The sequence below is a fragment of the Chinchilla lanigera genome, unplaced genomic scaffold (assembly GCF_000276665.1).
Source record: "Chinchilla lanigera isolate Chin_1 unplaced genomic scaffold, ChiLan1.0 scaffold00041, whole genome shotgun sequence".
NCBI classification, from domain to species: domain Eukaryota; kingdom Metazoa; phylum Chordata; class Mammalia; order Rodentia; family Chinchillidae; genus Chinchilla; species Chinchilla lanigera.
Genome location: NW_004955442.1, coordinates 14,364,031 through 14,375,870, shown reverse-complemented (window position 1 = coordinate 14,375,870; position 11,840 = coordinate 14,364,031). Strand labels below are relative to the sequence as shown.

The 11,840-nt window shown below is 55.0% G+C and overlaps 2 protein-coding genes across 2 annotated transcripts; one reads left to right on the top strand and one right to left on the bottom strand.

Annotated features, from left to right (window-relative positions):
* Positions 1-8: 8 nt before the first annotated feature.
* On the top strand, positions 9-2,779 carry Paqr4 (progestin and adipoQ receptor family member IV). The gene is made up of 3 exons (XM_005391386.2): positions 9-626; positions 1,914-2,135; positions 2,231-2,779. The coding sequence occupies exons 1-3, from the start codon at positions 461-463 to the stop codon at positions 2,662-2,664; spliced, it is 822 nt and encodes a 273-aa protein (XP_005391443.1). The 5' UTR covers positions 9-460; the 3' UTR covers positions 2,665-2,779.
* A 726-nt stretch (positions 2,780-3,505) lies between these two features.
* Pkmyt1 (protein kinase, membrane associated tyrosine/threonine 1) lies at positions 3,506-7,761 on the bottom strand (the record flags this gene model as incomplete). The annotated part of the gene is given in 7 exon segments (XM_013517861.1): positions 3,506-3,759; positions 3,841-3,918; positions 4,645-4,802; positions 4,883-5,055; positions 5,205-5,311; positions 6,028-6,521; positions 7,394-7,761. Coding segments are annotated over 7 exon segments (1,473 nt in total). The 3' UTR covers positions 3,506-3,647.
* Positions 7,762-11,840: the final 4,079 nt, after the last annotated feature.

Genomic DNA, 11,840 nt, shown 5'->3' with positions numbered 1-11,840 from the left:
TAGGCAGCCCGGGGAGGAGCTCCCCATTGGCCCTGCCCATTGGGCCGGGCAGTGTATACGTCAGGAACCTAGCGCGCGAAACACCACCAGGGTGACGGGGGAGAGGAGCCCGGGGCGGAGTCTCGCGTCCCCTCCCTCGTCCTGCCGCGCCCGTCCTCCGAGCTTTGGAGCGAAGACCCGGAGACCTGCTGTGGCCGCTGCCTCTAGGCGAGCTATCCCAACAGCTCGCCTTCCCCGGACGCAGCCAGCCGCTCTGCGCCGGCGCCAGGGTCTTCAACCTCTGCCCACGCGCGGTGGATCCCGGCTCGCGCAGCGCAGGAGCAGAGTGGGCCGGGTCCACAGGCTGGCGTGCGTGGTATTGCCACGCGAGGCAGCGAGCATGAGCTTCCTGACACTGCAGCCCCGCTGAGGAGGAGGCCCTGCAGCAGCAGAAGCGCGGGCCGCCCGTGCTGCTGGGGCCATGGCGTTCCTGGCCGGGCCGCGCCTGCTGGACTGGGCCAGTTCGCCGCCGCACCTCCAGTTCAATAAGTTCGTGCTGACCGGCTATCGGCCGGCCAGCAGCGGCTCGGGCTGCCTGCGCAGCCTCTTCTACCTGCACAACGAGCTGGGCAACATCTACACTCATGGTGAGCCGCGCCCCGCTCCGCGCATCCTGCTCCCCGCCCTGCCTGTGTGGGTCCGGGCCCCAAACTAAGGAAAGCCCCCGCGCCCTGGTCCCGGCTACTCCCGGCCCTGACTCGGCTAGGAGCTGCAGTGACAAAGCTGCCATTGTCCGAGCCGCGCCCGCCAGCTTCCGCTTTCTCAGCAGGGGGGCCCAGGACCGGAGAGGGGAGCTGAGTGGGGGCCAAATGCGGTTAATCCTGCTGAGCTGAGCGTTGGGGGTAAGGAGCCGGTGTCAGACTTCATAATCCCAGTGCCCTGGGCACCCTCTGGCGCCGTCCTAGAGATGGGTGTTAACCCCTGTCGAGAAGGGCCTGGGGCGAGATGTGCACCACAGCCGGCCCCAGTCCCTCCTTGCCCTGACGCCCCCGCCCCCGCAACCCCCCGGCTTGGATTCCGCCTGACGGTAGATCCCCCTCCCCCCTCAGGCGCCCTGCCCCTCCTCCCGGCCCACAGCGCTCTGCTGACACAGACTTGCCTGTCCTTGAGCCGTCCCAGCCAGGAGAGGGACCCATAACTGCCTGGGTTTAGCCATGGAGCCTTTCCCCGGTGACAAACTATAGATGGGCCAGACCCCCTCCAAGACTGGGCCGGCAGCTAGTGTGCTGGGTTGTCTCCAGTCAGGCCACTACCATTGTGGGAGGGAGGGTGGGCATCTCCCAGACTTGGAGCTGGGAGGAATGGAGCCCCTGGAGAGACAGAACGAGTTCTTTCAGCCCCTTGCTCTCCCTCTGGACTTGCCTGACCTCACCCCTTTCTGGAAGATAAAGATGCCTCAACCTTCCTTTTGTGTGGGGGACTTGGGGAGAGGCACTTGGTAGCCCTGGGGCTGGTATGTTGCCCACGTGTCCTACTCAGAATGCAGCCCGAGGTCCCGCCTCACAGGACTTCTGTGGACACCCCAGGACAGGCAGGCCTGCTGGGGCCTCCTGCTTGAGGGGTGAGGGCAGCTTGGGAGGCAGATTGCCTGGGCTTGTCCCACCCTCTGCTTACAGCTGAGTTCACCCGGGCAGGTTACTTGGCTTCTATGCCTGTTTCTTCACCAGCGAAGTGGGGCTCATGGTCTCTACTTCCCAGACATTGAGTGAGCCATGAAAGTGAGGCCCTGAGCTGCCTCCACGCTGGACTGCTGGTCAACTTCAGACCCGTCTCACTCTTATCCCTCTTATGCCAACTCTAGACTGATCCCATTTTGGAAGTGACCTGTCCTCTATGTGGAAACTGCCTGATTGTTAACTGTCTCCCTCCCCCAGGGGTGGCCCTGCTGGGTTTCCTGGTGCTGGTACCGATGACCATGCCCTGGGGTCAGCTGGGCAAGGATGGCTGGCTGGGGGGCATACACTGTGTGGCTTGCCTGGCACCACCTGCGGCCTCAGTGCTATATCACCTCTTCATGTGCCACCAAGGGGGCAGCCCCGTGTACGCCCGGCTCCTCGCCCTGGATATGTGTGGGGTCTGCCTCGTCAACACCCTCGGTGAGCCAGGGCTCTAGGGAGGGGGAGGCAAGGGTTTCTGGCATGGTCCCTGGGCAGCCTCGGACTGACTGCCCTCTTTCTTTGTCTCTCTGCAGGGGCTCTGCCCATCATACACTGTACCCTGGCCTGTAGGCCCTGGCTGCGCCCGGCTGCCTTGGTGGGCTACACTATGCTGTCAGCCGTGGCTGGCTGGCGTGCCCTCACAGCCCCCTCTACCAGTGCACGGCTCCGAGCTTTTGGTTGGCAAGCTGGGGCCCGTCTGCTGGTATTTGGGGCCCGTGGAGTAGGGCTGGGCTCAGGGGCCCCAGGGGCCCTGCCCTGCTACCTGCGCATGGATGCACTGGCACTGCTTGGAGGGCTGGTGAACGTGGCCCGCCTGCCAGAGCGCTGGGGGCCTGGCCGCTTCGACTACTGGGGCAACTCCCACCAGATCATGCACCTGCTCAGCGTGGGCTCCATCCTCCAGCTGCACGCCGGTGTTGTGCCTGACCTGCTCTGGGCCGCTCACCATGCCTGTTCCCCGGACTGAGCTGCCTTCTACCTGGCTGTGGTCTCTTGGGCCAATAAAGCCACTTTCCCTCCTCCTGCTGGTCTGCAAGGGGCAGGCTCCCTGGATGCTACCAGTGCACAGGACTTCCAGCTGAGATTCCTCATCTCTTCATTCTTCCCTGTGGACTAACCTCTCCTTCCATCCAGACCTGGAACTCCAACTTCCCTTCCCTGCCTTTATTCCTTTACTGTGCCAGCTGGAAGGACATCTCACACACACCTCTTTATCTCTGTGACCTGTAAGGGGTTGGGCAGAGGGGACTCTAGGGTCATATCTCACTCTGACAGTTGGAGTTCTGCCAACTTATTATGCCATTATGCCCCACCTGCCAGTCTAAAGCCATCATCCCACCCTGCCTTTCCCCTAAGAGGCTAGCCCCTCATCCCTGTTTCCTGGCCTCTGTCTGTCCCCCTGCATGCTTCCCCAGCAGCCAGAAGCTCCCCTCTCCTGTCCAAGAGACTGGAGAAGGGTTGGGGGCAGCAGGACCACCCCCTTTTCCTAGGACCAAGCAGGCACTGGCCCTTCTTGAACCAAGTGTCCAAGAGGCAGGAGGGCAGTGGCTGATTTCCCCAGGCAACAGGCACAGATCTGTGGAGTGACTCCAGACCCAGGCCCCACTTAAGGGCCATGGTCTGGAGGTTCAACCTGCCCAGTGGGGACATGCCCACTCAGGAAATCTCTGTTCCACACAGTGCGGCTCCACTCCTCTGGCCTGAGGCCAAGGTAACTAGGCTCTGCAGCAGGGGTCGGCCTCAGGGCTGCATCCTCCCAGAGGCCCAAGACCCTGGGCAACATTAATAAAGGGACAGGAAGCATTGTGTTGCTACTCGAGCAAGCTTGGGTACTCCCAAGATTCAAATACTTTTTATTAGACACAGGAGTTCCCAGACAGATCCCACCTTCCCAAGGGAGGGACAAGAAAAGGGTTCCAAGGTTAAAAGCACCAAAGTTGGGCCTGTGGTTCAGACTGGGTCTAGCGAGTCCTCAAATAGGCTGAGGAGGTTCCGAGGCTCAAAAGAGGGGCAGGAACCTCTAGGAGCCTCTGAGTCCATGTCACTCAGGTCTAGGGCATTCCTTGGGGGAGGGAACAAAGAGGAATGACACTCAGGATCCTAAAGCCAACCTTGGTCAGCCCCAGCCCTTGGGCCTGCTCACCTCAGTGTGTACCTGCCCTGGGGTGTGGAGGTGCTCCTGGTGGCTGGGCCCAGGATGGCCTCTGGGGAGAGTGAGGGCCTGTAGGAGGATGGGCAAGACAAGTACGGCGTTGGGGCGAGACAAGTATGGGGTTGGGGTTTGGGGAGTGCGGGACAAGACCAGCTCTGACCCAACTTGGGTCAGTGAAGCAGTGAGCTTTGACCACCTCAAGTCCACCTGACCATACCCCAAAGACCACCTGTCCCTTTTCAGAGCACACAAAACTTCAAGCTGGATTTTAAGTGAACTTCTGATAAATGAAGTTTTCCTAGCACTTTCTCTATGCTCTAAAGTGGCTCCCAGAACAAGGATGACATTAGTATAAAGAAGGGATTCCTCCTGAAAGCTGTGTCTGGAGCATGTAGCTTTCCTGTGTAGCAGTTTCTTAATTATGGCCTCTCATTTGGCCACCAGGCAGCTGGGGCTAAGGTGGGATGGGGATGCCAAGGTGTGAGAGGATTATTTCACTCAGGGAAGGACAATGTCTTGTCCGTGAGCACTAGCAGTCTCTCCTGTGGTGGGGATTCCCCCGTGCCTATCTCAACAGGGGCACTGGTCTGCCTGCTGCAGCTGGTATACAGATGGCTGTGTGCAGCTGCCATCCCATGGCTAAGTCGCATTCACACAGGCCAGGCTGCACCCTGGAGTATGATGGGGCCAGGTTTATGGCAGGCTTCCATCCAACAGTTCTCTCCATGGAGTCTGGGCCTCTTCCTACGTAACGTGATGTTCCCTCACCCCAAAGCATGCTTAGCATTGACCTACCCTATGCTGTCATCATCCCAGCTGCTAGAGTGACTGCTGTCCAGGAGTGGGCTGCAGGGTGGTGAGCCAGGTGGGGTAGCTGGTGGACCTGGGGGCTGCAGCCAGCTGGCAGGGTGAGCCAGGCCATGCCAGAGCCAGCACAGCAGGGTGAGCAGGGCCTGTGGGGAGACTGAGCCTTAGGAGACCAGGTAGGTCCTGATGCAGTGTACAGGTGGCATCCTGGCACATGGGGGCTTACCTGCCACAGGGCCCAGCCTCGACTCAGGGCCTCGGCAGCCATGTACCACAGGACACTCCAAGGCCGTGGCTGCCTCAGCATGGGCAGGGCCAGCAGAGCCTCAGCTGTGGCCCGCAGCTGGGGGTCAGGCTCCAGCATCATGACAAGGACAGAACGTAGTTCAGCAGAAAGACCTGCTCATGAGGCAGGGTCATATCAGGGACCCCAAGCCACCAAACAAACCAAACCAACAAACCAAACCACAGCTTAACAGTAGCCCCACGGGCAGCCATTCCCTGCCATAGGCCATAGGTAGGGAGATCATCCCTGGATCCCCACTCACCAGCAGTGAACTCAGGGGGCAGGTAGCCCTGGCGCAGCTGCTGCCAGCCCTCCCCACCATGGGGTAGTTCCATGTTGCAGGCTACTTCAAGGATGGTGAGACCCAGACTGGGAAAGACAAGGGATAGGGACAGAAATGGGCAGAGTGGGCCCTGGGACACTGACCCCAGTCCCAGACAGCCTCTTAGAGGGTAGAGAAAGGCAGCTCTCTTCTACCATCAGCCAGAGAGATGTGGAAAGAAGGGCAAGAACCTATAAAGAGGCCCCAGAAGGGCCAATAAGCCATAGGCAGAATGGGGATCTTGTCATGAAGTGTGGACCCTGCAACCTAGTGTAACCCATGCGTTGCCACTGCTGTGATGGGTCCTATAGCACCTCACTGACAGACACTAGGGCTTTCATGGTTACTAGTATTACCATCTTTCTGCTAGGACTATCAGATACAACTGTTGAGGGAAGGGCAAATGGCTGCCGGTGTGGACTTGGAACCTGTGCCTGGGCCCAACCTCAGCTACTAACTGAGGACTTGGGGGAAGTCCTTTCTACAATGGAGTAACGGCTGATCCTCCTGCAGAACTGTGAGGAGATGGTGAGTCTATACAAAGACTCTCCAGGGGGCTTGCTGCTTATTGGTGAGAGAATGGCAGCCAGCTCCACAGATCCCTCTGGAGGGCAGGGGCATATCCCACAGGCCTGAGGCCACATATCCTCCAGACATGGGGTCAGGAAGGCGCTCCTCTCCTGGGGGGCCATTCTCTCTGCTGACCACCCACAGGAAGAGCTGCCTACAGCCCACCATAACCCTTTCATGTCCCAGCCCTTACCTGAATATGTCTGCTGCTGTCCCGTAGGAGCCCTGCAGCAGCTCGGGAGCCATGTAGCGGGGATCTCCCTCCTGGGCCTCACCAGCTCCAGCAGTACCCAGCTCCACCAGCAGCCCAAAGTCACCCAGCTTGCAGCGGCCACGGGGCCCCAAGAAGATGTTGGCTGGCTTGACATCAAGGTGGACCAGGCCTTGCCCATGCAGGTGGGCCAAAGCTAGTAGGGTGTCCCGCAGGTAGCCCCAGACTTGGGTCTCTGGCAGGCTGGTGCCCCAGGCCTCAGAATGTTGCTGAAGGCTGGGCCCGCACAGCTCTGTCTGCAAGTACAGGATACCGCCCTCCTCCCAGGCCTGCTCCAGTCGCACGCAGTGTGGGTGCTGCCCCACCTTCTCATGGCCGCATACCTCAGCCAGTTTGCGGGCCCGGTCCTTAGGGCCCCGAAATGGCGACATGGACCGCTTGACTGCATAGAGCTGGCCGTCTTCCTTGGAGCGCACCTGGAAGAGGTAGCAGGGTGGGGAGGTGGGCCACAAGGACACAATCACATTTAATACATGTAAATGAGGTGTGGTAGCACATGCCTATTATTCCAGCACTCTTGGAAATTGAGACAGAAGGATCATAAGTTCAAAATTAGACAACTTAGCAACTTGGTGAGACTCTGTCTCAGAATAAAAAAATTAAATTCAAAAGAGGCTGGGGATGTAGTTTACTTGAAAGGCCCTAGGATCAATCCCCACTATAAAAAAATTTTTTTAATTAAAAAATAAGCCCATCAGGAGTATGGTATACTGGGACAGTCTCTACTCTGACTAGAGAGACTCTAGGGCTCCAGAACCCCAGGGGCAGTATGCTGTGTTGTATGCAAGCTGTCTTCTAGAAAGACAGCTGATCCAAGGGCCCATGGTGCTTGCATTTTTAACAATATTGTCTTCAATATTCCAAGGGAAAGATACCACTTCAAAGAAAATATAATTAACAGCAAAACGTATTTTAAGAAAAAGAAAGGTGGCAGGCAAGGTGGCAAGCCTGCCCGTGTTGTGGGGCAGGTTGGGCACTGCACATGAGCCTGCTCCAGGAGCTGGGCAAAGCTGCCAAGGACCCCAGTGCAGCTGGCTCCAGGCAGAGAGATGGCAGCTGAGAACACTGAAGGGTGCGCCAGACTCCAAACAAGGCACCAGTCAGTGTACACAAAACAGCCCTGGGAGCGCCTGCGTGGGGAGCATGGGAGAGTAGCCAATCATGCACAGTGGAGAGGCTGCTGTCAGAGACAGAGAGGAAGGAGCAGGCTGCCCAGGACACTGTTCCACCCAGGGGAGGGAAGCAAAGAGGTCCACAGGCAGGCCTCAAAAGCCATTCTCTTACCCACCTTGAAGACCTCTCCAAAGGAGCCGTGGCCCAGGCGGCTAAGCCTCTGGAAGCTCTGCTGGAAGAACGACTCTGGCCTGTGTGGGTCATACCCAGGGCTCTGCAGGAGCTCTGAGGCCTCATCCCGGAATGACACTCTCCGAGGCTGGGGCTGGTGCCAGCCCAAGGTCCGAGGAGGGAAGAGACGGCTGACAGGGATGCTGCCCTTGGCAGGGGGCCGTGGGGGAAGGCTCCGGCTAAGTCCCCTGGGCCTCTTGAGAGAGAAGCCAGGCTCTGCATGGCGGAAGTAGGCAGGGACTGGGACAGGGGTGCCACTCAGGGGTGGTGGGGTGCCCTCAGTGGGCACAGGCATGGCCAGTGCAGGAAGCCCTGGGGGTAGAGACAGAGGCCAGTTACAAAGCACTGTGTCCACCCAAATGCCCAATCCTGTGGCCCCTATGAAAGCCATGTCTACACCTCACACATGTGCTGTCTTACACACATGAAGCCTGTGGGGACCACACGCACCTGCAGGAGAAGGCAGAGGACAGGCAGTTACACACCTGCATAATGTGTGCTGTATCTTGGAGATGACAGAAATATGACAGGGAGACCATAAGCCTATGTCCCTCAGGGTCTCACAGCCCAGCAGAAAGGGTACAACTGGGATGGTCATGGTGGCACATCCCTGTAACCTTATCACTAGGGAGGCTGAGGCAGAAGGATCACCATAAGTTCAAGGTCAGCCTGGGCTACATAGTGAGTTCAAGGCCAGCCTGGAATACATAATGAAACCCTGTTTTTAAAAGAGAGAGATGGCTGGGGATTTAGCTCAGCGGCAAAAGCGCCTGCCTGGCAAGCGCAAGGTCGTGAGTTTGGTTTCCGGTACCGGAGAAAAACCAAAAAATAAAATAAAATAAAATAAAAGAGAGAGAGAGAGAGAGAGAGAGATGGTTCTGGAGTTGACACCTACACTTCCAGCCCTCCTCGCTGTGACCTTTTCCAAGACCCTGAGATGGATATATCAGTACCATCCCTTATCTCCAGTTCCAAAGTAAAGACTCTGAGATCCTAACGTTTCACTCTTCTTTCATTTTTGTGGTGCCAGAAGTGAGAGTGGAGTTCTGTTTCTACAGCAGAGGTATGAGGAGCCCTATAGGCCTATCCCCAGTGACATAGGCAGAACAGGTGAAAATCATTCACAGCAAGAATTTGAGTCTCTGGGTGTAGTAATATGGGCAGAGGGCAAATGAAGAAATGTTTGCATCAAATGTGTAAGAAAAGAAGAAAATCTACCAAACCTTAGTAAGAAAATCAAGAATGTGTGGTACTTGGAAATACAGCCCTATGGGTAGAGGTGGCCAAGAAGACTGGGCTCCTGCTCCCCATTAAAGTTAGGATACCAGCCCAGGGGGAGCAGGCTCTCAGCATTTCTCAGTGCCCCAACTTCCCACTGAGTGTGGCAGACAGGCCAGAGGCTCCCTTCCTCCACCTGCCAGCCCCTACTCACAGACTGTGCAGGGGAGCTTGAAGGGCTAGCCCCAGCTCATGCACAGGAAGCATGCTCTACACTGCTCCAAGGAGCAGCCAGAGCCACTGCCCCAGCCATTCCCGCTTCTCACTCAGGGAAATATGCCACTGTCCCTGTCCCCAGCGCGGCTCAGGTGTTTTGCTTACGGGTAGTAGCAGGCTGTAAAAGAGAGCCCTAAAGCTGACCCCTCCCCCAAATGAAAAAATGTGCAGAAGTGGGTTTACCCTGGGGTCAACCTGCAGGCAAAAAAACAAAAAACAAAAACCTCCAAAACTGAAGGCCTACATAAATGGAAAGACACTAAAGACTTTACATTAGATTCAAAAACAACGCAGATAAAATAGTAACACTGTCCAAACTATGGTCTGGAAGTACAGCTCAGTGGTAGAGTGCTTGCTTAGCATGTGCCCTGCCCTGGGGATGACCCTTTGTACCACAGAATAAAAATAAAACTTCTCCAAATTAATCTACAGATCCAGTCCATTCTATCAGAATCTCCACTGATTTCATTACAAAAACTGACAAACTGATCCTAAAATTCATATGGAAATTCCAGTGACTCAGAAAAGTAAAAACAAGGCCGGGCATGGTGGTGTATGCCTGTAATCCCAGCACTTGGGAGGCTGAGGCAGGAGGATCGTTGCAAGTTCGAGACCAGCCTGGGCTACAAAGTGAGCTCAAGGCCAGCCTCAACTGCACAGCAAGACCCTATCTCAAAAAGACAAAAAAAAAAAAAAAAAAAAAAGAAAAAAGAAAAGTAAAAACAAACACACATGCACACACACACACACACAAAAAAAAAAAAACCTCAGAAAAGAATAAAGTTGGAGAACTCACACCTCTAGTCTTTTTTTGGTTTGGTTTGGTTTGGATCGGTTTTTGATGAGATCGGACGCAATCAGGATGTTATGGCCATAGACTGGGTTGGTTTTTGAGACAAGGGTCTCACTACATATTTGAGGCTGGTCTTGAACTCACAGGGATCCTCAGCCTCCAGAGTGTGCCACCAAGCCCAGCCAGATTTCAAAATTTACTACAAAGCCACAGTAATCAAAACAGTGTGGCATTCACATAAATATATGTAGGTCAGCTGGACGTGGTGCCCCAGGCTTATAATACCAGCACTTAGGAGGCTGAGACAGGAGATAGCCTCGAGTTTAAAGCCAGTGTGGGCTATAATGTGAGTTCTAGGCCACCCTGAACTGCATAGTGAAACCTCTCAAAAAGATGAGGAAAAAAAAATCAAGAAAAAGATAAATACACAAGTCAAAGGAATAGAACTGAGTTATAAAGGAAAAAAAAAAAAACCTTGCTGGATATGGAGGCCACGCAAGAGGATGGATCTTAAATTTGAGACCACTGCTGGGCAACTGAGTGACTTAGCAAGACTATGTCTCAAAGACAAAAACTACCCTGGGCATGGCGGCCCACATCTATAATCCCAGCGCTGGGGAGACTGAGGCAGGGGTGTTGCCATGAGTTCAAGACCGGCCTAGGCTGTAAGTTCAAGCTTAGCCTGGATTAAATTGCTAGACCTTGTTTGAGGCTGGCCTTGAACTCATAGGGATCCTCAGCCTCCTGAATGTGCCACCAAAAAACCAAAATTAAATTAAATTAAATTAAAAAAATAAATAAAAGGGCTGGGAATGTAGCTTAGTGCAAAAGCCTTGGGTCCAATCCTCACCCTTATTAATTAGTAAACCCAACCATTTATGGTCAGCTGGTTTTCAATAATAAGAGCACCAAACAATCTGATGGGAAGGAACAGTCTTTTCAACTAATGACCCTGAATTTGTACATGCAAAACTAATTTGGATTAGTGGCAGGCTGTCAAAGAGCCCTGACTTAACCTATTCATTTATTCATTTATTGCTTGACAGAAATATTAAGGTTTGATCTTGGAATGACATCTCAGGGCTATGAGTGCTGTTACATATAGGCAATATGCACCATACTAGCTTTCTAAATCTGAGACATTTTGAATTCCAAAATGTATCTGACTCCAGGGGTCTTTGGATCTGTCACACTGTACTGATCTCATGGAAGGCTTAGCCCGGAGTTTGACATAAATCCTAAGCATTATACACAATACTTTGGTTGTTAACTGAAAGAACACCCAAAGTACAGTGGACCCAAGGTGCCAGTGACTGTGTATGTTGGGGAGAGAGAGCTGTTATGTTGCTATAATGTAACTGAAACGAAAACAAGAAAGCAAAAGGAAGAAAGTCAATTTTGAGAGGAAACCACAATGTATCAGCAATATACCTAGCAGAGGGTGCTGACTGTGCAGGATTAGTCTCCTGAAAAGTAGCCTGCAGTTGTTAAGGGAGCAAGTGGGTGAGGGGAGGGACCCGGCTGGCCTGTCTGGAAGGCTCACACTACATCCTCACCTCTGCCTCTATTTAGTTCAAGAATCACACACACACACACAAAAAAGAATCACACCCTAGGGCTTTTCAAAGTGAAGAACCAGGATGCCAGGATCTTCTAGGGCCCTGATTACAAGCGCGGCCCCAGGCCTAGTCCTGATGCAACCAGCACACCAGGCATCTGCACGTTTAGTCACTTCCCAGACTGTCCCCAAGTCACTGACATTTTGGCATCACTGGCCTGGCCAAACAGCCTTAGGGATGGGGGGGGTTGGTGGGGAAGCCAGGCTGGGGGTGAATCACGGTGACCCCCACCCCGCAGTCTCCAGGGGCCTCAGGACTGGCCCTCGCCCTCACCTTCTCACTGCTGACCTCGGTCTCCCACTAGACTGTGAGCGCCTCTCTGCTAGGGCCGTGGCTCAGTTCGCCCCGTCGGCGCGGGCAAGCCCCGGCAAACCACTGGCTGGGCGGCCAGTGACCAAGAAGGCGCTGCCACGGGGAGCAGCGCTGCAGAGCAGGCTCCTCGCACGGCGGGCGTCGCAGGTCCGAGGGGGCAGCGCGGGGACGCG